A 24,214-nucleotide genomic window follows, 5' to 3' on the forward strand; every position below is an offset into this window, starting at 1 on the left:
ATTTATTTTCAATACCTTTCGGTTTATTTCGTGAAAATCTACGTCATCAAGATTAGAAGGCATTCTTTTAATTATTGAATAATTCCCGTCTTGTTCATCAGCCAATTATTGTTCCATACATCTGCGTAAATGCACACACACCTTTACTCAATGCATTGCTATATTTGCGAAAAAACTCCGTCAGCACATCTTCTCTGCTTAAGAACTGGGGTGAGACTGAATAGAAAACTAAACGTTGTGTTGATACATCTCTGTGAAAATACACATGCAACCTTAATTTAATCTCGCATCGATGGCTTTTTTACAAAGATCTGTTGAATGTTTGAGAACGAATATACGCTCATTTTTTAAAAGCGTACAATACATGCAAAATTAAGGAAAAAAGTGTTATACAGAATAAATTTTAATCCAAAAATCCTACTTCGAAATTTTCGTTATAATGGCGATTCAAAGAAAAAGGTAAAACGATGTTCTAGCAATTAATGCGAAACTTTTTATTTTTCTTTCGACTATTATGCCATGAAGTGAATTCGTGCTTTCAATCGGAGAGTTAGTAATTCTAACAGAGTTGGACCTTTCTTTTCTGTTAACTTAGCCTAAAAGCAGATCGCCATGATTTTTTTTTGTTATCAAAATAAACAAAGCAGTAGCGGAATTCTCTCTTAAAAAGGCAAAGCAGTAGTGCAATAATCTGTTAAATGGCAAAGCAGTAGCGAAATAAACTGCTAAATTGCAATGCCGCCGGCATTAATATGTGTTAAATTAAAATAATGTTAATCTGTGAGAACCATTTCCTATTAGCAAATTCCTATAGTAAAACACCGCCTTACCGTCCTCCGCAGCAAACTCAAATAACGTAAGCGTTCCTTGGAACGTGGTCAATATAATCGATTACAACGCGAAATGAGGTGTGAATGTATCAGAGTAATAGGCCCAATAACACGTTCAACTAAAATAAAATACTTTAAATATTTGTAGGCAATTTATAAATAAGGAATTATCAAAACTACACAATTGTCATTAGGTTTGTGTCCAACAAAATCGAAAATACAGCCTTAGAAATAGATTTTTTAGTCAAAGCCGATAGCCTTCGATGCTAGTGCTTTAAGAGTTTAGTCTTAGAATTTATTTCTCTGGCGAAATTATTAATAAAAATAACAACAATAATAATATTTTGCAAGCGCATCAAAAAAATTTTTTATATAGAAAAAAAAGAAACAGAGGGAAATAGTTAAAAAATATATAAAATATATAAAAATACCATTAAAATACAACGAGAGTATAAAAATAGTGAAAAGAAAGTATAAAAATACTAAAAAATACGAAGTCGTTTATAACTTATTCAATGAAGCTGGACAATCTGGTTGAGGCTAATTTAAATAAATATTATGTGATTAAAAAAGATATCCTAATGACTTACCTCGTTCGGCATCTCTGTCCATCTGTTCGTACGATGTATATCCAGGTAAGTTTGTGGCCAAGCTAAAGCAACGTTTCTTTAAAATAATGTCAGAGTTTTTGTGCAACTTTCTTTTCCGTGTACACTTTCCAACACAATATGGCGCGATTGTACTTCAATAATACCTTTACAAGACCATTCAATTTTTTAGCTGAAGCTTTCATGCCCCTCCAGTGTAATATTAAATAAGTAGATTGACCACTGAAGTATTCATCGTAAACTAAATTGCACGGAATGAACCCATAAAAGTTAATTCTTTAATCCTTCAGGCAATTTCAGTTTATCATCATCTACTGGTTCATCATAGGGAATGGGGAAGCCTCCCAACATGTAGCCAACCATAAGAATACCTTGTTCAGGACATATATGATTGGCAGAAATTAAACAATCCTATTCTTTGGTTAATTCTTCATCGGTGTCGTTCCAAACCATACTTTAACGGTACTTTCATTTATCGCCATTATAATTCCGCTGCGTTTTGGGGGAAGTAGTCAATGGAGCCTCTTAATTATTATATTGTTTTTGCTTTTATGTGCCATTTCCAAGTAAATCTGATCGATGCATAAACAGATCCCCTCTAACTTTCAATTTATAATAACGTTAGATATTTATTGTGAACTAATTAACTGATATATATAAATAATATGTAATTAAACGCAATGTGAATTCAAGTAAGATTGAGGGAAATTTATGTTATATCATGTTATTTTGCAAGAAGAACATGCGAAGTATATATGAACTAATAGAGAAAGGTTTTACGAGAAATTTGTGTTTACATATGACCATATATACTTTTCGTTATTGTTTTTTAAAAAGTGTTCCAAATATTTCTCTTTCTTATTTTTGCTTCTCTTGACGATAAGCCCACTAAAAATGCATAAGAAGCAAAAAAAACTTTTATTTTTTGCCGATTTGTTTTACCACATAGTGGTAAGTTAATATCCATGTATATATTTATTTGATTAGAGTATAGAACGGATTAAATCATGACTAAAATCCTGCAGGTCGCTGTATGCTTTGAACAAGTTTGCCAAATTTTATTTTTTGAATAATTTTTGGCTTTTTTTGCTTTTATATACTTTCTTACCATTTCTTTACATATCTTATTTAACACAATAGTAATTTTTAATGTAATATAAAATTTTATTTGGTGCTTCTCCTTTTTTTTATAATACATTTCGTTTTTTTTTTTGCAATTTTTTATTTTGTCAAATTTGTTTGTGCACTTGTAAAATAGCTTTGATTTTGGGTTAAAAGACGTTTGCTGGTTTTTCTTACATATCGTTTATAAAAAAAGGACCATGTTGTTGAGAATGGAGAGAGCACCGAATTGCTCTCAATAAATTGCAACGTTTCGAATATATTAAAGTGTGAGAGAAGTGCGAGAGAAGTGAGAGAAATACAGCACAAATTTCTGTTAAAAAAAAAATATAGATCAAAATTCTGTTAAAAAGAAAAGAAGCAGATGTCGGATTAATAGGTTATTTAGGTTCCATGATGAAAGGCGGTTCCATGACAATATGAATTGAAGAATTTACCAACGCAACTACAAGATCAACAACAAGAACTGAATTTGTTAAAGGAGACGGTAGAAAAGTCTTTCAACGGTATCAAAGAAACAATAACGAAACATTTATTTACCATAGAATAAGTTTTAGTAGATACTTTAATATAAACGAGTGCGGCGCGGAGAATGTTCGACATGTTAAAGATTTGCCATCTCTAAATTAATGACTGAAGAAGACTAAAGTTCGATTTAAAACAAATCGGTATTTACCAGAGTTATGTCATTATTATTATTATTAATTTAACCAGTGAAATAAATTTTAAGCAGCAGCATCTAAGGTTATTGATTTTATTGAAAACTCAACCGCACTTGAGATGTGGATCCAGGATACAAGAGTTATAATTTATAAATTTATGCCTTCTTACAGACACATTTTCTGATAAGGAAAGGAGAGAAGCTGAAGAAAGAATAATTTTGCATCATTTGAATTTATGTACTCTCGTTGCAATGAGCAACAAATGCGTGCAGCACTCATTGGTGTCGCAGAATTTTAAAAGAGATCAATATTTTCTTTTTTCTTTAGAACTTTACATCGATGCGGTATGTTATACTGACACCTTTTTTTTTAAACGCTATTCCGACCATGAGTAAAGCCAACCACAGTATGTATTGCTTTTCGGACGGACTCCTTATCTTAAACATTCGGTTCTTGTTGCGCATTTCTTCTCGTCATGTTTTATGGTTTGGAGTTTTATTCTAAGCTTTTTATGTTTAAGAGGAACGGAGGTCAGTTTTTGAAATTTTGACAGCAACAGCACCTTAATTCTCAAACTATGAGCTGTGATTATTTCGTATTCTTCTTGTTTATTTTTATTCAAATGACCAGGCTAATCCTAGCTGCAATTTGAGTGCAGTTAAATTTAGTATTTGTTTTACTTAAAACCATACAAAGTTCCCCCCTTACAATAAGAGGCTCTTAATATCCTAACGGAAGTCTTACGGAAACATTTTATTATAAAAAAGTTGGGTGAATCGATGAGAATACAACCATATCAAAATTAATATTCTGATAATTAATTAAAGTCAGCGTTGTCTTTGCATATATTTTAATTTATATGAACTCAATTTTTTTGAATGTTTGACATTATTAAGCATAATTGACACTTCACTGTTTCAGGGTGCGTGGCACTATCAACTATGTTTCGGAAAGCTTTCTGTGAGTGAGTTTGTTATAACTGCAAAGCCGCTTTAAGTTTGTTGAAATTTATGAGAGCACAGCCGTCATCATCATCACACTTTTTATTTTTCAAGCAAAAAGTTTTGAAATTTTATATGTATAGTCTTTCTTATAATATGATAAACAAGGACTAGGTAGCGCAGATGGCAAATAAAGTGGGTAATTAATTACTACAAAGTAACCGTCCGAAGATGCAATGCCTCGGTTTGTTTTCTCCTTGTTCATATACGAATTTATTCGCACACGAATTTATAACGCTTGACGTTTTCTCCTAACTTGCATATGAAGTTTAGGACATATTTGCTCGCTGCACATGAGACATTTTAAGAAAAACTGAAACTTAAAATATCTTTGGGCTTCGAAAGTGTATTAAATTGTGTCGATGTTTGTTTAAAAATTCATAAAAATAAATATTTTCAGATGCCTGGTGATCACACGGTGCAGGTCTTTTATGAACTAATTCTTTTTAATGCATTTTTTTCTATATTTTTTAAGTAATTGCATAGTAGTGATGTCAAGTTTCATTGCGTGGCTGTTTATGGTTTTTGTATGATTTTAAAACAATTGAATAACAGCAATTTGCAACAGTCGCAAGTGAACGTAAGCAGTATTTGTACTCAGGAAAATATTTCAAGTTGTGGTTTCATTACCTAAAACGCCAATGTAACAACGAACAAATCCCTGCGACATTTTGTCATGTTATCCTTGGAAATTATGGGAATTTTAAGAAATTGCTTTCAACAATCTGTAGCTGTTAAGGTTGCTTTATATGAAAGTAAATTCATTTTCAGTAATTAAAAAATCGAGCAAAATTTCTCATTATATTATAATTATTTTTTAGATTTACAACGTGTCGTATCGATCTAACCAATAAGCTAGTCCCTTATCTTCCTTATCTATTGATTATTATTTTCGAATCAACGTCTGAGTATGTTTGCAATCAGTTTAAGGCGAAATTTGAAAATATCACAAAAGCAACGGACGATCAGGTAAATGAGATTCGTATATATGGTCATCTTTGAGTACTCTTAGTATTTATTGTTCATTGTTTGGTTGTTTCTGAAAATTGCGATTATTAACATAATGTTAGAGAAATGAGTAGCTCGATTGACGCATCCATGCAGAAGATTTTGAATAAAGAAATGAAGCTTGGAAATATGGTAAGTATGCGCAAGTAGAATATTGGAATATATTTTACTTAATCAGTTTTATCTCATCTGTTTTTCATTTATACGTAGGTCAGTGAGTTTTGACCTATTTTCATAGGGCAGAAGGGCCACGAAGAGCAAAACGTAAAATCTAGCTGTTTCGATTCTAATAAGCGAATGTGGTAGCTTGGTGTCCACATCACAGATGAATACTGCCGTATTAGTCAAACAAAGGCAATGTGGAAACGTTTAGAATCAAAGATAACCCCCTAGTTATTAAATGTGGTTAAATTTTATAGCTTTTCGCTTGTAAAGTAAGTGCAGTGCGTTATGTTTACCCAAGGAAAGATATAAGCTCTCAATTCATTAATTTTAATTGCACATCATTAGCCATATATCGCAAAAATAAATGGTTGATAGCAGGATGAAGGGCTCGTTATTCCAATGAAAATTTAAAAATATCATAAAAGAGAAGGAACCAAGGAAGCACCACCATTGTAACCATAATCACCATTGAACTACGTGTAATGAGCAATACTTTTTTCGTAACAGAAGAACGTTTATTAACATATTAGATCTTCAACTATTCTTTGTCGCGATCATTCCTACTCAAAATGAGATCAAGTTCCATCTCTACTAATGTTAAGGCATATCGTATCTTTAGCTTTAACTTTTATGCTACAATATAACTTTCGAAATTAAATAAGGAAATGATTTGAATCTTACTAGAGAACTTTAGATTTCAAACACCCAAATTCAATAAATTAATCATGAAAGTGTTTCAAATTTATTCGCAATCATCGCACGTATAGGGGAGAAAATGTTTTTAAAATTGACCACAAATAAAACACTCCTTTTTTGCTTTCGGTTGTTTACTTATTTTATTTATTTATTTATTTATTTGAACATTGCGAGATACAAAAACCAACATTATAAAAATATGACTACTAATATACCTCAGCTTACGTTTAATATTACGACATCCCAGGGTCCGTCATACATTGTTTGTTCTCAAGAATAATGGGGTTTTTCTTCGCTAGAAATGTAATCGATATTATAAGAATTATTTTAAAGGTAAATTTTTATTTTATTTCAATGTTGGCTACTCCATAATTTAACAAACAAGAAGATGGTCGCCCAACTGAAAGTGGACCGTACATATAAATAATCATTAAGACATGATGTAGAATGTTGATTTACCAAAATAGTGTAAACACTTAGTTCAATAGAACTTACAATACAAAATATAATATTGTAATTGTAACTTTTGCTGCTTTACAAAGACAGTTATAATCAGGTACAATTAGATTAATGTCATCTATCAATATATATATATATATACGCCCGGATTACCCGCTACCCGTTAATGTGGTTTACGCCGCAATAAAATAATGATTGAGAATTTTCTCTCTTCGATTTTATTACATAACTTAGTTGGATTAATTTTATATTGGAGGAAATTCCAGCATCTTCGATTTAGCACTGACTATCATTTTTGATGTTTCTGGTATTCTTTAACAGAGCACAGTTTGTCAACAAACATCTGGTCAACATCTGTGTTCAATTAAGATTGAGTACAGTTGGCAAACATCAACCCCTGATATATAACCAACATGGACTCTTTGTACGCGATTGAAAAATTAGATGGAATAACTATTAAGGTTTTCATTGTTTTGGCCAATAGTGTCTACAAATTTAAAAAATAAACCAAAGGAGAAACACATACTGAAAAGACTCTATTATGCTCTGTTGTTGACATTACAAAAAAGAACGTTAAAAGTGGTGTAAACTGAAAGTAAGATAATTGTGCTAAAAGTGTATTAAAAAAATGAACGCATAAAGTGAAAACAGCGGAAACTGTGAGGAAACTGCGCTTCTCAAAGGCCGCATTCGCCGCGAAGGTCTTGAGTGGTTCTGGCTGTTTTCTGCCTGTAAATTCATTTGGTGGGACGCCCCGAACAGGATGAGTTCCTGAACTGGTCATGAGGGGAACGCTGGCTATGAAACTTCTTACAACACTGTAAACCTGGTCCGTTGTGGTCCGCAGCTCAAAGGCTACGGTTATCGGGATGGAAGTGGTAAAGAAGGTAGCGGAGCAGGTGGCTGCGACGCTGGGTGTTCGTGTACACAACGTGAAGCCAATCCGCGGAGGTGGAGCGGTTATCTGCACCCTATCTGCTGCAGAAAGGACGAAAATCGTGGCGAACACAAAATTTGGGGAAGTCGGGCTCAATGTCTCTGTTGAGGAGAAGCTCGGGCCCGAAGGTGGTGTGTCAAGCTGTGTACAAAATGCTTGATCCGTCTGCTTTTATGGAAGGATTATATGAGATGAACTTTAAAGACTTATTTTCTGAGGAGGAGTTTAAGAAGAGTCTCCGAATGGTCTCGAATTAGAATGAAAGGGACTAGTTTTAGTTGCAAGACTGTTGTCAAGTATCTAGGAATTAGCACAGATAAGTTTTCGTCCTTACTTTGAAAGAGTGAAGGAAAAACTTTTCAACGTGCTGGAGTAGGTTCGTCATGTCCTACGGTGTGAATGGGGCTTAACCAGAAATGCTGTCCGGGTCATGTATGGTGGACTATTCATGGCCTGTACGACTTATGGGTCACCAATATTGCATCGAAGAGTCACGACTTTTGTTGACCAAAATACAATTCTGAGCTGCTATCGTCATTCTGTTGGCTTGTCTACCCGCGTGTCGAAAGTCTCTACGGACGCGTTACATGTATTGTTGGGTGCACCCCCTTTGGAGGCAATGCGAATTTGCACTGCCTTTAGGATAAGGACTAAATTGAGCATAAAACCAATCGTTCGTGACCGAAACACAAAATTTATCGTGGCGCTACAAATGTTTGAAAACAACGGAACGCTGAGCGTTAATTTACTTCCGTTGCCAAGTGGAGCATCATGGCAGTAAAGCCCTGTCTGTTATGCTGCACACAGATTTTATGGATAATGGAGTAGATGATTATATAATCCGTTTGGATTGCCAACGACTTGCCGTAAAGGAGTTAATTGGTAGATATCCAGTCTGTTCGAAAGGAGGTGGCCCGTTTGAAAGCTCAAAAAGCAACTTCTTGATCGGCTGCGTTGATTTTGAGTCATTGAATTATTTCAATTGTTGTAATAATAAATAAAGCCACTGGTTGAGCGTGAATGTACGAAATGCAAAGTCCCAGAATGAGTGTAAAAATGAGCACTGCACTGCGAATGCGTGACTTAGATCAATATTCTATGAGAACATTAGATGGAAGTACCTTTATTAGATACAAATGTCACAACTGTGACCTATATGAGTTTATGTGTGTATATATATGTGTGTATATATATATATATATATATATATTGGTATCTTTGTACATACATACAAATGTACACAATATCATCAGGCCTCTGCTCTATAGCGGTGAGTGAACTAAACTTTTCGAGTTTAATGTGGATAGACATGACTAGTTTGTCGGTTGATTGAGTGTTTGCTTATATGACAGCGTATTGTGACATACAGGCGAAATATTAGTTTTATTTTGAAAAACATAAATGAAATCATCGACAAGCATGAAATCATGTTAACATGTTATATTTCAAGCACTTGTATGAATACATGGAAAGAATTAATATGAGATTTTCATTTTTCCCAGATAATCCCAGTTTATATATTATCCTCCTCATATATACTATGAGCTTTTGGTTTTTCCATTCATTTAATGACTTTACCGCTACGCGAATATTCTATGTAATCTTCGGTTTGGGCCAACAGTAGCGATTTAGGTGGTGCTTGCAAATGTTCTTCACCACCATACTTTTCCACAATATGTTCCTTCGTCTGAAAAAAAATAAAATATATTATTGCACGGTAAAACAAAATTATACAGTGGTACAAATTTTTAAGATAAAAAGAGTAAAGTCATATAGCACTAGTACAGGCACTGTTTATGAGAGAAAATCCCAATGGCTAATATTTTCGTTATTATATTTTTTTGGATTTCACAAGGTTAGTAGGAGATTTTTCAAAACAATCTCCAAAAGCCGCTACGTTGTGAATGATTAAACTAAATTGACCTCCGATTCTTACAGTTGATTTGAACTGTTCCTTCTTTTTCTCGTATTCTTTTTGTAATAGCTCCAGCTTGGTAGGCTCAGCCAATAAATGAACATCGACCCCCTTACCATGAGCCTCCCATGCGAGATATTTCCGCATCAGGATCTAATTTAATAAACAGTTTCTGGCAATGCATATAGGAATAGAAATTTCAGAGGTTTCTACTAACCATTCTTTAATTTTTCGGCTTTTAATTGCTGTTTAGCTTCTTCCACCTTCTCATATTCTTCTATAATTTCGCGATGATTGGCGGGATCGTAACTACTCCAACGATCTCTTTTCTCATATATATCGTTAAAAATTCTTTTTTGCATTAAGAATAGATTGGGTGCAAAATAACATTATAGTATGTACGTTTATAAGGATGACAATCTCTCATTTTATACAGAAACATATGTAAACATAAATACACAAGAACAAAAAAAACTTTAAATTTAACTACATCTTACTGAAAAAGGATTCAATAATAATAGCGTTTCAATATAAATACTGCCCACCACGACAATGATGGAAAAATAAATAAAATGGTAAATAAAATTTAAGTAGATCAGTCAATACAATATGAGCGACAGCGAAGAATCTATATATATATCCATGTTTTTATCGTAACTTCCTTCCGTAAAAATATCGCTAAAACTAATTAAAGATTAAATTAAAAATTAAATTAGTACGTAGGCAATTCATAGGAAAACAGCTACAAACCAATTAAAACAAAATCAACATAAGTATATTTCTACATCGGAACGGTTATGTGCATGTATCTATAAAATGAGCCTTTTCATTTCATATTTAAGATATTTATAATTAGTTCATAAAGTATTAGTTTACTTATTTCAATTAACTTCTTCTAAAATCTAAAATATCGTTTAGTATTTCCAGCCCGTCTTTCGAGTTATTTGTACGGTGATCCTTTTCAAGTTCAGCACGAGTGCAGCGGCCGCAACACGCAGCGGATGGTCGATTTTCACATTCGCCTAAAGGTGGAGGCTTAAAGTTTGGAGTCCATGGTCCTAAACTTCCAGTTGCATAAAAATCCATTGGATATGCCGTTTCTTTGGGTGTTCGGTTTTGTGGCGTCCATTCTACGTCACCCAATACTACCGACAGCTCATAGGGATTAAGTAACGGTTTGTCGAAAGCTGAACCCCAATCGATAGATAGTCGTGGACAAGCTATTTGTACAAAAGCGTCAATATCTTTGAACAAAGCCAACTTTTGAGGATATATTTCCGATAACAATATGGTGGTAACTTTAAAGCCACGAAGTAGTAAACGTTTTTCCAAGTATTTGTACACACGCGCACTCCCTTGCCGCCCTAAAGTACCCAAAATTATTCCAATTTTTGTAGCCTTCTTGGCTCGCAATATTTCTTTGTAACGCATTGATTGCATGGCCAAATGATCATATAACTCAATAGTAAATTTTTTCTCATAAGGATCATATTTGTAGGCCTTTATCTCAGGATTTGCTATCATAACAGACTCTAAATGAAAACGACCGTCGCCCAAATAAATAATTTTCTTTGCGGTCGGCGGCAGACTAGGTGATGTACAACCTAATATTTCACCCGGGCTTAAAGGCTTAACTTGTGGCACTATAACATCATAACCAGCGGTTTTAAGCTCTGCGCAGGCCACTTGCAATGTTGCAACGAATTGTACAGTACTCACTAAAGCTATTTGCCCTTCTTCAGGCTTGAAATTTAGTTTGACAGATTCCAAGAAATGCAAAGGGTCGATTTTTATATCCACAAATATATACAACACCTTAATGCCTTCGGTTTGATCAACGGGTACCAGACAACTGTGACCATAGTGCACTAAAAGTTCAGCTCCTAAAGCTTTGGCCGTATAATCATCTACGCAGCAAGCGCCATAAGTAACATCTCCCATAATTACAGTATCAGCATTTGTGAAACGTTCTATTATATCACTAAGGACGATGGCATACATTAGCAAACCTTCTGGCATTTGTAACGCCACACGTTTGGCTTTCATCTCTTTGATTCGCCATATGGTCTTATGCAATTCAAAATTATAATTGCATGGTAAACGCTCAATAGCCTTTTGTAAAAGAGGATCATCCAGTAACGACTGAGGTATGCGATTAAGTCGGGCCTTAGGCTTGAAAACCTTTTTCGGTTTAGCTTTCACCACCACAATATCGGTAGAGTTGTGTGCTGAAATCTCGCTGGATGGCGGTAAGGTTTGTGAATTGGCCTTTGCTATAACTGCATTAGGTTGGACAGCAATGTCCAACATGATGTGATTGTTACTTTTTGTTTCTTACGTGATTGTTGTTAATTAATCTAATTGAGATGATTAAAACTTGATTGCAAGTTAGTCAGCGGCCACAACACTGATTTCCGTATTTCCTTTTTTTATTGTATAATATGCGTACGTAGCGACAAAACTCCTGAAAAAATATTTAAATATTGAATTGAATGTGAAACTGCTTTGCTGTATAATAATTAAAGAAATTCAAATAATCTTGTGAACACGCACATTTATTTCAAATAAAGCTAAATAAATACCTATTAAATTATGGTTTTATATATATTTTTTTGAAATTAATTTTCACTTCTCCCAATTACTTTAGTATTTCACTAAATCGCATCCTCTAAGTCGGTATTTTATATGAAAAAAATTCTAACAACGTTATGATTGGTAGTTTTTTATTGTATGCATGTGCAAGTTCTTTGCTTCGAACTAGACGTTGTTGTTATTGTATTTTATTACAATCTTTGTTTTCTTTTTGGTATTGAACTCTGCCACCATTAGCAAACACTCGTAAGTCACGTACGCCACTCTTTTTATATATATCTGTATAAAACACAAAGCTTTTTTTTTTATTTTCTTTTCTAAACAATTAAACATATGTTTCATTTTTATAATTAAATAATTACATTCACAATCTTTTCTAAAAAAAATCAAAAATTTTAACGTCCTGTTGTTATATTCACTTATGTGTCTTCTTCAAACATTTTTTACTCACCCGACCAAAATGCTTAATTTTGTTTATTGACTTCAAGCAGAATCATATTTGTTTTGATTTTTGCAGGTCGAACAACAAACATCATAACATATACGCGCACACCCGCGAATACACAATTAACAACTTTGAGTAAAAGGGGCACAAAAAAAAGACTGAAAAGACGGTGCAACGGCTGATCTTTCGATTTTCTGTCCGATACCACTTGTTGCGTATGGCTTTGCAGTGAAATAAAAACAAACGTATTATAGGAGACAAATTAGCACGTGGCAGGCCATTTTTCCTTTTCTAAACGTCTGCAAGTGGAAAAATGATTGGTGATTAGATGATTGTGCCATCTTGTCATTTGCCGTCCTGACCCATTTCTCTTTTATTTAAAAATTGTGAGGGTTGATAAAATGCCGCCCTCAAATGCCACTCATTTTAATCACACTTAGAAGATATACTCTTGTCGTTAGCTGCGATTCGAAAAAGTTTTCATTAATTTTAATGAATCAACAATATATTAGTATAACAATTCTGACTCCGATGAATAAAGTCTGCTATAACAATGAGCGAACATAGTTCTTTTTCTTCTTTTCTGTATCTGATTTTATTAATTTTTGTTTGGAGGGACTCGAATTTACGTTTGTTTTTCTACCTTTTGTTGCTGTTGCGTTTCTCGTTTTTCCTCGTTTTTTTTCACGGCTTATGTTTGCTTTTGGAATACGATCAAACAAAGGTTGATTCTTACAGGGTTATATAAAAAAAAAAAAAAAAGAATAGCTTCTTAACTATCGCATATGACCTAAGTTCGAGATGTCAAACCAAAATTTCAAACTGTAAGCAGCAATTTCATATAATGAGAATCTAAAGATATATAAAAACTGCCTATTTTTATTATTAATTGTCATCAGCTGGAAGTGCAAAGTTATAAAGATTAAAATAAATTAATGTTATTCGTTCTGGATGATCTTAAGGCATCAACTGAGACTATATTATTTCTAGTGCTAGCGTAGGTAAGTTGCATACTTGGGAAATCGCTTGAAACTAATTGACTTGCATTAAGTTAAATTTTGGATAAAACGGCTATATGCCGTTACATAATTTTTCCCCCTACATCGTTTATTAAAAAAAATAAGACGGAGTTGCTTTCAATAAATGAAAATTCAAACATCCCTTACTATAAAAAATATTCCAGACCGTGAAAAATTTGTCATTCAAATAAATTATTAATAGTAATAATACGTAACGTTTCGTAATTCACTTCATTAACAAAAAATTAGTTGAAATTCTAGTATTGTGAGATACCAAACGCACCAAAACGATTTTCAACGGAAACCGAATGCAAAGTAAAAGCACACAAACAAAGCAAAACACACATTAGTAAATATAACTTTGTCCAATAATGATTAATTAATCTTAAGCATAGCGCTCTTGTTTTATATTTGGATCGGAATAACATCTTCGATATTTTCATTATTTAAAGTTTTAATTTGGCATTCACATAAAAAATGTAGTATTTTACGTTCAGCATTTTCACGTTGCTCAAGCGATAGGCCTTTTAATAGTGTGTCAATCTTCCGCATCACGTCCGCTTGCCAACTTGTTTTAGTGTGACTTTGCTCTAACACTCCTTCTTGCCTGTAGCGCTGTTTTTGATGCTGCAAACTTTTGAGACATTCATGAGATTGTTTTACTACGCATTCCATGTTGGTAATCAGATTGGAGAGCTTTTCCTCAGCGTCGTTGTGCATATCATTGAAATACTTCATTTGTATAACAATGTTATTTTTTACTGTCTCTTCTTTAGAATTTGTGGACAGATATTCCTCAGTCGACTTGTCCGGCAATTCTGGTAAGTCAGAGTTACAATCTTCAATTATCAGTTGATTTTCACCTGCAGTATATTCATAGGGCGTCTTACTCAGCTCTGATCTCCAAGCACCTTCAGGTGTTACAATTGATATGGTGTTGCGTTTTGTGCTTGCTAAGCGCAGAGGTTTACCTTTCCTGTAATGACTTTCGAGAAATATTAAATCTTGAAAATAAATCCACTGAACTTGTTTTTGAGGATGTGATTGGTATTGCCGGTACTCCCGTGAGAATCGATCTCTCAGCTTTTTCCATTTATTATAACAGAACTCTTCTGTAACGTTCAAAGCATTCGATATGGCGTGCCAAGCTTCATTTTTTGCGGCTAAATTCTTGGAATCTCTTACTTTGCACCGGTCATAAAGCACATTATGTTCCTTCACCAAAGCAATTAATTTCCGTTGCAATGTCAGATCTTTAGGATCTGCATTATCTTTAGTAAATTCATTGTACTGATCATCTTCACTGAATTCCCCTTCTAGACGAGGTTTTCTTTTTCGCGCTTTAGGTTCATATTTTATACATTCGAGAGACTCAATATTAGCACATCTAAAAATAGGCAAAAATATTAGCACATTTATTTTCAAAAGATGCTTTGATAACGTTTAATACCCTTGTTTATAATGATCCCTTAAAAAAAGCAAATAAGGAAACAAATCCCAATTGGTGGGCTCTTGCGGATTTTGCTGTGCCCTCCTCAGTTCCTTGCCAAATCGATCCCTTATACTTTTCCAACGTGTTATACACGCTCTTTCGGATTTTTTGAGCTCGTCGGACACTTTACGCCAAGCGTGATCTTTGACTAGAGCAATCTTTTGACCGCGTCCCTGATATTTCGCATAGAGTACAGGATAGCTTTCAACCAGTTTTATTAAATCTACGTCATCAAGATTAGAAGGCATTCTTTTAATTATTGAATAATTTTTTCTTTTCCTGAAAATTCTGTTTTAAGTTCACCATAAGAGCTGCTACGAGAACTTCTTCTTCTTCAGTTTGTGTCTTTTCTTTTGATGGTTTGATAAAATAATTTCAATTTCTTCTTTCTTACGATATTGCAATATACAGGGACGTTTAAAAGATATTTTTTTGTTGTTGACATTTTGATAGCTTTGACAGCTTTTTCCTAGGTTTTGATTAAATACTGCATCCTTTCCGTAAGAGGATCTAGAGTTGGGTGGTGTTATTATTATTACATATTACTATTTAAACGCGTAATGATTTCCTTTCCAATTTTCAAAAGCCTCACATGCAATCCATGCACTAATCCGGTCACGAACAACAACAAATAACAAGTACCATAGATAGAAATAATGCATGGTTTGCGATTTTAGGAGTCTTTATAATTGAAGTTGAAGGTTTAGTTTTCTTGATATAACTAAAATTGAGTATACATAAAGTAATTTCATCGATTGATATGACAATATTAAATATATTCATATCGACAATTAACCATTTTAAAGGAGCAAAATCTGTTTACAATTCAGAAGGAGGTATGGAAAAAATATGAATTCAAAAGGAGGTAAGGAAAAAACATACGAAATGGTTTACAATTCAAAAGGAGGTATGGAAAAAACAAACGAAATTGATGATGAAAGAACGGTGTTGGTTTTTCTGTTACAAATAAAATCGATTTATTATTGTCAATTCTCTGATACAACCATGCTTTCTATCTGTTTTGCTTTCAGCTTACACATCTGTCCGCTTAAAGTATTTTTCAGTACAAAATTTGATTGAGTGCGTTTTTCATTGCATTGTCGCGTAGTTTATCTTTGCGCTAGGGAAGTTCAAGGGAAAAGTAGAAGTTGATTAATAGAGTTAATAAGTAAAAATACATTTAGTAATGACTCCTCCAAACGCAACGAAACCTCCAACGAAAGAGCACAGTGCCATAATTAAAGCATATTTACTTATCTACAATGCCGTGCAAGTGCTAGGTTGGTCTTACATTCTATATCTGTTGATAGATTATTATTTACTGCAATCATCCGGGCTTAGAGCACAAATTACTCTATGGAATTATACTCGCATCGCAGTGATTATATTTCAGAATGCGGCCTTCCTGGAAATTCTGCACGCTTCACTCGGTTTTGTTAAATCTAATCCAGTGATTACTGCTTTTCAAGTGTTCAGCCGCATTATTGTTGTAGTGGGAGTAATAATGGCCACTCCAACTGCTAAATTATCACCCGGTCTACCTGCTGCCCTTTTCGCTTGGTCAGTTACTGAGACCATACGTTATAGTTATTATGCACTTAACATAATAAATTATGTTCCTCATTTTATCACATTCCTGCGCTACACTACCTTTTACTTTTTATATCCTATAGGAGTTAGTGGTGAGTTGTTGTGTTTCTGGTGGGCACAAAGTTACGCTAAAAGTAATTCGGTATGGTCTATGGAATTACCAAATAAATATAACGTGACATTTTCTTATTACATATGTTTATGGATAGTCATGTTATCCTATTTACCTCTCTTTCCGAAACTATATATGCATATGGTGGCTCAACGCCGTAAAGTGCTAAGTGTCAGTGTTAATTGTTTAGTGTCTTCGGATAAAAAAAAAATATAATTAAAATTTCGTAAATACTTTTGTTTTTACTCGTGACAGCAAGTCGTATAAGAATAAATTTACATAAGTAATCTCTTCTTAATTAACCTTTGATCATATCAATAAGTTTTTCCTTTGTATTCATTTAAGGGTTTGGTTTAACTAGTAACTAAGTCTAATTTTGTAAAAAAAGTTTTTTTTTAAATAAACGGTTATTGATAATTTGAATAAATCGAAATCATGCTTATGCATGTGTTTCAAAATGAACATCAAAAAACAGGTTTCTCTTTCAAAGAAGAAAAGTAGCTATAATTAGTTACACCCTACACCATTTTGGCAACAGGTATATAAGGTTTGTACGAATATGTAACATCCAGGAAGTTGTGAGAGAAATATCCTTTTTTATTCCGCTCAATTCGGAATAATTTTTGGAATCGACTAAAGCGTGTCCGTCCCCCTAATGTATGTCCATGTTTATGTTTGTGTTCTAGCTAAACATTGATTTGTTCAGATCTTTTAATCAAATATGGTATAGTGGGGTGTTTGGTTCCAAATAAGAACGCTATTGAAAATAGCTAGCATTGGAGAACTTTTTCGGACACCCTTAAGTCGTTATATAAAAAGCAGGTAAGAACATTAAAGTCGGGTTAGGCCCACCACTAAATACGCTGCACCACTTTTTTCTTTGGTAATAACACATCAAAAATTACGCACTGCTTTCATGCCCGCATGTTGAAGGATGTCAAACACATTATATGAGGTGATCCAAATTTAGTAAACTTAACTTACTTTCCCACAAATTTTATAAATTTTCAATTTTCATCAGAGGAAACTAGAAATTATACTTCACCTGCATATACGAGCTTGTTTTTCATGATAACCCGTATATATGTTCCAAGCTCCCTACTGTTAATGTTTTTTGCGAACCTGGTACTATGGACACGATTTCAAAAGGTACGCATTTTTCTGAAAGGGAGAAATCTTGCATGAGAAATCTTATAAGGAGTGGAGTCCAAGAAGCACAACCATGTGGTTCAAATTTGGCCCATTTAATTCTTACGTCCAATTACCATCATGAACAAGTTTTCATGATAAAACATTAACAACTAGGTCTTTTTTACATTTTTCAAAGATAGAAAAGAGGCGATAGATAGAAGAGGAGATAGATCTACGATATGCAAATTTGGTAAGGTTGATTTCTTTGTCAATTTGCTATTATTTTCATCGTCTTTCAGGTAATGACTGTGGATTGACCGGTTTAACAAAAGATGGGTCCATCTTAAGTTTTTCTGGGTGTATTACATATATTCGCACAAACAAGAACATCCTGTACCACATGTGGTGTGGGACATAAAAAATGGCGATTTTTAAATTTCCTTCGTAAAAATCGCCGAATAATAGTATGATGATGATGCCATGAAGCCCCATATGCATAGTGGAAAATATTTTACTTCCCATGTACGACGGTCCGAGCACATCGAGGGACGCGGTACTTATGCGTCAAGTGGAACAGCTCCAAGAAAAACTTGACGTATTGAAAAGAAGTAAAGGCCAGAAAGTTGACTCAGCTGAAAGCGAAGTGGACAAGATAGTCCAGATTAATTTCAATGAAGTCTACACAAGTAAAAGTTTAATCGACAGCCGAGCTAAATACAAGGTGCTCGCCCAAAGGAAAAATGGTGGAGTACGTATCAGTACTTATATTCGCCGCCCGAAGTTTACTGACATTGTTCAACATCATGCTAAGTGCAACGCCAAACACTAGTCATAAAGGTGATCCCAGCGAATGAAACAACGTCATCAAGCTAGCAGAGGAGATCGGACTAGATGTCCGAGCTGCCGTTTGCGACAGATCGGCGCCCAAAAAAGAGAGAAGAAAGCAATTTTTCAAGGGTGTGTATAAAAGCAAACAGGCAGACGGCAGCAGCAAAATAATTTTGCTCCTCCACGACTGCTCATATCGTTCGAATGTACAACATAATTTGACGAAATATTAAACTTTAACTTACAAGCACAACTTTCAAGCAGAAACAGGCCGAAATCTTGTCGTGCAAAGTGTGTCATCTCCATGGAATGCCGCTGAACTTGTATTCTTTCGCAGTGACATAACACTAGCGTCAGTCCAGGCGGCAATAGATGCGAACACGTTCGACGTAGGCGAGGAAAGGAACAGTGCCGAGCGCACATTAAAGTTCTGCAAATGTTAACAAACTTCTCCAACGTGCTCCATAGGAGTCCAATAACGGCCGACAATTGGAAGCACAAATAAGAGATACTACAAGCTGTAAAAGAGTACCTGAAGACTGCCATTCAATGGGAACAATTAATCACCGACACTTTAACGATCATAAAAATTTCGTCACCATGATGTTGGCTTACTCTAGCATCGAGGTAGCAGGATAAATTTCCGAGAACGTTTTTTTATTAAGACGGCGGTGAACCAAAGAAAACGTACGAGACCATCCGAGCATATTTTAAAATTGTACAACAGGTTAAAGCGTCAACAAATATCGGCACACGCGAATGGATTCGCACCTCAATTGCGAACTTATATATAAATTAAATTATAACATAAAAGAAAAGCCCGAAGAAGGGTTTCGATCATCCGGGCTCGGTGGTTTTCACAAGGTTTAATTTAATGTCAGCTAAAGATGCTCGTCTTTCAAACACAAAAGAGGTTATAAGAGGGGCGAAACAGATTAAGCCTGGGAAAATGTTTTTATAAAAAAATAAGAGTTTTGCGTCAGGGAGAAATAAAATTCTTCTCAAAACGTAAATATTTAGATGCGTTGTGTGTATTTTTGGGCAACTACTCCAGCATTAACGTGCTTTTTTACGTTTGGTGTTTCCGTATGGATGAGAAGCTCTCCTCTAGCCACTACCACTTATGCAAGTGTTGCCCTAATAAATTTACTTATAGGGCCATTGAATGCATTTCCATGGGTCTTGAATGGCTTGGTTGAATCGTGGATCTCTATAAAACGTGTTCAGAAATTAATTGATGTAAGATCTTTCAATTATAAAATGATATTATGCATGGAATTTGTATTCTTTTTTATAACACAGTTACCGGATTTGGACTTCGGTTCTTATTACGAGTTAAAGTTGTTAAAGATAATTTCGCCATTGATCTGGCGAATGAATCTCCTGTAATTTTGCAATTAAAAAATGCTACTTTTGAATATGATAGCAACTAAAGCGTTTTATAATCAAAAAGTATGATGCATTAGGAATTGGGGAAGAAACCCTGACTTCAATGAAAATCAATTACTTCAATTTTGCTACAACTAGTCTCTTGACGCCGTTATTTGTTATACTACATACATGTGTATATATATATAAGTATGTATATATAATATAAATATATTTATTTATGTATATGTGTACACGTTTAAAGAGAAAAAAAAGAAGAATAGCAAATATCATATATAAATTAATATGGCGGCAAACATACATTATCACCCATCCTCAATCTCTTGGTGCGCCCAGTGACATTTATGTCTTCAAAACAGTCTCTATGAGTATTTATTCGATCAGAACCAATCTCCATAGGAAGACGGGCTGACGTTGTTTTGGTTGTTATCACGGGGACCACCAAAAAAAATTAGAACGAAAAAAATAAAAAAGTTTAATATATATTGCTTTTTAATTTTTTTCTCAGTTTCTTCTTCTTTCTTCTCTCCCTTTCTTCCTTTAAATTTTTTTAAAACAATTTGGTTACTTTCTTAAAACTCTTTTCCTTTTTTTTCGCTCCCTCCTTCTTTTTTTTAAAGTTATTTTCCTAAAATTTTTTTTTTTTTTAATAACACCAGTAAAACAGACATGTTGTATAAAGTGTGAATGTTAAGCGAATAGAAAGGTCAAACTAAAGGAACGAAATTCTGTACCACAACAGCACAGCAGCAGTAATACTTTTGCCTTCAATAATCGAAGATTTTTCTTCTTCATTCTCCATCGAACCTAAACGGAAAAGGTGAAAAAGCAAAGATACGACAATTGCAATAAGAAACCAATAGCCACGAGCAACATCAAAACTCTAACAACGATTAAAATTGAAAAGGTTGATACAATGACTGCAACATATATATATATCTGAGCTTCAAACGAACATAAGCTAAATATGGTTTATTAAATTATTTATATTATATTAAATTTTATATATTATATTAAATATTATATATATTATAAGTTAATTCGAATTAATTTACGTTTACGAGTGGAATGCTTTTGAAGGGAAACAATAAATTCTACAGATAATTTCTTCAACTTTCCTTCTGGTATGACTTTTTTTGTAATTGGCGTTTGTTTTGTTTCCATATTCGTTGTCTAAAGCTCCTCTTCCTTTTCTTTGCGTCTAATCTCACGGATTAGCGTAAACTACGTCGTCGATAAAAAGCCTTAAAGCCGCCGCCGTCTCAAAAAGTGGACAACCGAATTGATTGGGTAGATTTTTAACTTTCCCGGTGGAAGCTCTTCTTAAAGCCTCCAAATCACTTTTATTCGCTATTAATACCAATGATGTATCTTATATAGGTTAGATATAATTAATATAGTATAGAAAATTAATATAACTGTTAAAAGACTAAGACTTACAATCCCTTTGACATCGTCATCTCTGCCATGAACACGCTGCACTCTTAAGATGTGATAACAAAAGTCCAAAGCTTCAAACCGCCTTTATTGATCCAATGGAACAATCATTGCACAACCGGCCCAATTGAGACCTTCATAGAAAAGTTCTTCTATGGTATACTCAGTGCCTCTTATAGGTATGCAATAAACAAAATACAAAGCCGACCATAAACGATGAAATTCTGAATATTCGTCTACATGAATAATGCCATTAGCTGGCGATGGTCCAGTTCAGACGGGATCATCCAAATAACTTTTAATTTGATTGAGTATAGCTTCGAAAATACTAATGCCGCAACTTACATCTTTTAACCATAAATGTTTAGTTTTATCATGTAATTCTTTCCATGCCGTTCCACCTAACTGGATAAGATTTTGTGTTAACGGATCGGTGCTTACATTATTGTATAAACCGCGATCTTGTAAATGATTAACATTTACTACCAAAATTCGACGAATAGCATCAAGACCCAACATTAATACTATCGGTTTTAGCCAAGAACCGATAAATGGTGCTTGTCCACTATAGACGGTGTAGAAACGTCGCAAAACATCAGCTATATTTAGTTTACTTCCAATACTTGGGTTTAGCATCAGTATATCACGATATTTCCAACAACTGAAAGCTGCTTTCACTACTAAATAGAGAATTGTTGTCGAACCCAAAAGGGTGAGCATTAAAAATTGTGGCAAATTCATTATTCGTCTCTTTTTGCAGTGCAGAATTGTTATCTATTTATATACCGTGAAGGAAAGGAGATTTTTTTTCCAAATAATACTGAGGATTTCTTTATATCAATTATCTGGAGTTTACTAAATTTGCCATGTTGCTGGTACAACCTCAACGACAATTTTCGAAATGAGACTCCAACTTTGTCAATAACAATACTGCAAAATAGATAAGTTATGCCCATAATATAAGTAAAAGAATGGGAGTGAATGGAAGAAAAAAATAATTTCCAAAAATTCTCAAATATATGTAGATTTTTAGCTTCTGCGCCAAATTTTCAGGTTGGTTTTGTCAATGTTTTTTGGCTTATTTATTCCTCAGCAGTAGCACCTACTAAGTCTTCGTCAGGCTGTAAAAAAGAAGCATCTTATAATTATTCTTACTTTTCATTTCCATTTTTTTGGAAACTAACCTTCTGCTGTTGGCTGCCGCGCTTGTTAAACGCTTCAACGATTAGGTGGCTGGCTTTTCTTCTATTTACACTCTGTTAACTCTTGGCGGTGTTTCATGTTATTGTAAACATCTATGTCAAGAAATATCATTTCTTTCAATGCCATATAACCAATTACGGAAATGAAGTGCGTTAAAAGGAACTCCGTCATTTTCAATTTAGACGCTTTGTTGCCATATTTGTACAACATTAGCTCCAACATGCGCTAGTATATCGTTAATGTGCATTTTGTAATGGGCATTGCATTAAATTATACAATTGCATCAGAAATTTACCGCGTTTAACGCCCCAATCAGGATATTCGCTGCTATGTTCTGGTGACGACTCATCTTGTGTCTTAATCTGAAATTAAATAGAAATAAATAACTAAATTATAAATGCCAATCAGTTAAGATAAATTCAAATTCACCATTGGAATATAGCGAATATTGCGAGGAGGGGTAAGTTGGCAGACGGAGGATCTGACGCGTGGAGGACTCTACTCCTTAGAAGTATGTGACATTCGCAGCCTTTTCCTCCCTAAAGTTTTTTCCAGGCAGCAGCATAAATATGACGAGGGGGGAATACTTCCCCATCGAGGTTGTCAGCCACAAACTGCTCTTGGTTTCTTGCTGCGAGTTTGTAGCTTATTTTGTCGAGGAGAAAGTAATTATTTTTGGGCCTGGATCCGCCACACCAACTCGACAATTGGAACTTCATCAGTCGATCTTCCAGCTCCATTACATCTGGTGACGACCGGGTCCTCATTCTAAAGCCGAGTGCCATGTTATAGAAGAACCTCTCCAAGAGATCCTGGCTTACCCGGTGTGCCGCGATGGTTGTGCTAGGGTAAGCTCTCAGTAGGTCTGCAATTATCCATTTAAAATTTTTTTGTGGTTTACCGTATATCCACCGGTATATAGTCCGCCCTTAACGTACACCAAAAAAAATTACACCAAAAAAACCTATACCAAAAAAACTTAGACCAAACAATCATATACACCAAAAAAACGTATACCAAAAATTTATTTACACCTAATTTACGTTTCTGGAGAAACTCATGCAATAGACGCGATTGTGTCGATTTGCCAGTGCGATCATATCCTTCAAGTACAATAAAAGCCCCTTGTTTACTGGCTGAGATCGTACCAATGCCGTTTTATTTCTTTCTTTTTTTTTTTTTATTAATTTAAGACAGCTGTAGGAAACATTTGCCTTACAGGCATGAAAAGAGAATGAATAATTTGAAGATAGATTGTCGATCAGAATGCTTAGAAATTCGTTGGTTCTCAAACAAACATATGACCTCTTTATGACCTCTTTCTACCAACTTACATCTAAATTCGTTATGTAAACCGGCGAACAACGCTCTTAGACCCTTTCAATAATTTTTCTTATTTTGTTTCTTACATCCAAAATGTCACGTTTTTATAATTTAAAGGATTCTTTGACTTCGTTACACATCATGTTGTCGTTGTGAACAGTTTTACTGCACTTTTGTCTCCAGAGTCTGTGTAGTATTTGCACAAAATACATGTTGTTAATGCCGTCATGAATAAATAACGCAGCTGTAC

General features: G+C 34.3%; 4 protein-coding genes and 1 long non-coding RNA gene across 8 annotated transcripts in view; 2 read left to right on the forward strand and 3 right to left on the reverse strand.

Moving 5' to 3' along the window:
• The first annotated feature begins 4,286 nt into the window (after positions 1–4,286).
• On the forward strand, positions 4,287–5,984 carry LOC119640623. Its single transcript, XR_005247685.1, has 5 exons — positions 4,287–4,978; positions 5,045–5,192; positions 5,294–5,363; positions 5,442–5,665; positions 5,742–5,984. It is a non-coding gene; the product is annotated as an uncharacterized LOC119640623 (long non-coding RNA).
• A 2,711-nt stretch (positions 5,985–8,695) lies between these two features.
• LOC119640377 (pre-mRNA-splicing factor Slu7-like) lies at positions 8,696–9,788 on the reverse strand. 2 transcript variants are annotated; one of them, XM_038038351.1, is made up of 2 exons: positions 9,621–9,788; positions 8,696–9,175 (listed from the first exon to the last, which is right to left on the reverse strand). In XM_038038351.1, the coding sequence occupies exons 1-2, from the start codon at positions 9,763–9,765 to the stop codon at positions 9,141–9,143; spliced, it is 180 nt and encodes a 59-aa protein (XP_037894279.1). In that variant the 5' UTR covers positions 9,766–9,788; the 3' UTR covers positions 8,696–9,140. The 2 variants fall into 2 exon arrangements, with proteins under 2 accessions (XP_037894279.1, XP_037894278.1); XM_038038350.1 differs by lacking the exon at positions 8,696–9,175 and adding an exon at positions 9,183–9,556.
• Positions 9,789–9,802: 14 nt separating this feature from the next.
• LOC119640373 (2-(3-amino-3-carboxypropyl)histidine synthase subunit 1) lies at positions 9,803–12,976 on the reverse strand. 2 transcript variants are annotated; one of them, XM_038038344.1, is made up of 2 exons: positions 12,447–12,976; positions 9,803–11,867 (listed from the first exon to the last, which is right to left on the reverse strand). In XM_038038344.1, the coding sequence occupies exon 2, from the start codon at positions 11,711–11,713 to the stop codon at positions 10,289–10,291; it is 1,425 nt and encodes a 474-aa protein (XP_037894272.1). In that variant the 5' UTR covers positions 11,714–11,867; positions 12,447–12,976; the 3' UTR covers positions 9,803–10,288. The 2 variants fall into 2 exon arrangements, with proteins under 2 accessions (XP_037894272.1, XP_037894271.1); XM_038038343.1 differs by lacking the exon at positions 12,447–12,976 and adding an exon at positions 11,986–12,284.
• An 888-nt stretch (positions 12,977–13,864) lies between these two features.
• LOC119640375 overlaps positions 13,865–24,214 on the reverse strand; it is a 15,671-nt gene continuing 5,321 nt past the window's right edge. Inside the window, exons 2-3 of one of the 2 annotated variants that reach the window (XM_038038347.1) lie at positions 14,910–15,277; positions 13,865–14,846 (exon numbers count right to left, since the gene is read on the reverse strand). In XM_038038347.1, the coding sequence (XP_037894275.1) occupies positions 13,865–14,846; positions 14,910–15,199 (1,272 nt within the window). In that variant the 5' untranslated portion in view covers positions 15,200–15,277. Of the gene's footprint in view, positions 14,847–14,909; positions 15,318–24,214 lie in introns of those variants that run through there. The other variant, XM_038038346.1, reaches the window with a different exon arrangement.
• On the forward strand, positions 15,933–17,127 carry LOC119640376 (very-long-chain (3R)-3-hydroxyacyl-CoA dehydratase hpo-8). Its single transcript, XM_038038349.1, has one exon. The coding sequence runs from the start codon at positions 16,138–16,140 to the stop codon at positions 16,867–16,869; it is 732 nt and encodes a 243-aa protein (XP_037894277.1). The 5' UTR covers positions 15,933–16,137; the 3' UTR covers positions 16,870–17,127.

This window comes from Glossina fuscipes, unplaced genomic scaffold (assembly GCF_014805625.2).
Source record: "Glossina fuscipes isolate IAEA_lab_2018 unplaced genomic scaffold, Yale_Gfus_2 121, whole genome shotgun sequence".
In the NCBI taxonomy this organism is placed as follows: domain Eukaryota; kingdom Metazoa; phylum Arthropoda; class Insecta; order Diptera; family Glossinidae; genus Glossina; species Glossina fuscipes.

Bases quoted from the DNA above. Each gene is read 5' to 3' on its own strand.
- LOC119640377 (XM_038038350.1), bottom strand. From the start codon at position 9,765: ATGCAAAAAAGAATTTTTAACGATATATATGAGAAAAGAGATCGTTGG. The intron at 9,557-9,620 runs GTTAGTAGAAAC...TTATTAAATTAG, and splicing joins AGCCGAAAAATTAAAGAATG to ATCCTGATGCGGAAATATCT.
- LOC119640373 (XM_038038344.1), bottom strand. From the start codon at position 11,713: ATGTTGGACATTGCTGTCCAACCTAATGCAGTTATAGCAAAGGCCAAT.
- LOC119640376 (XM_038038349.1), top strand. From the start codon at position 16,138: ATGACTCCTCCAAACGCAACGAAACCTCCAACGAAAGAGCACAGTGCC.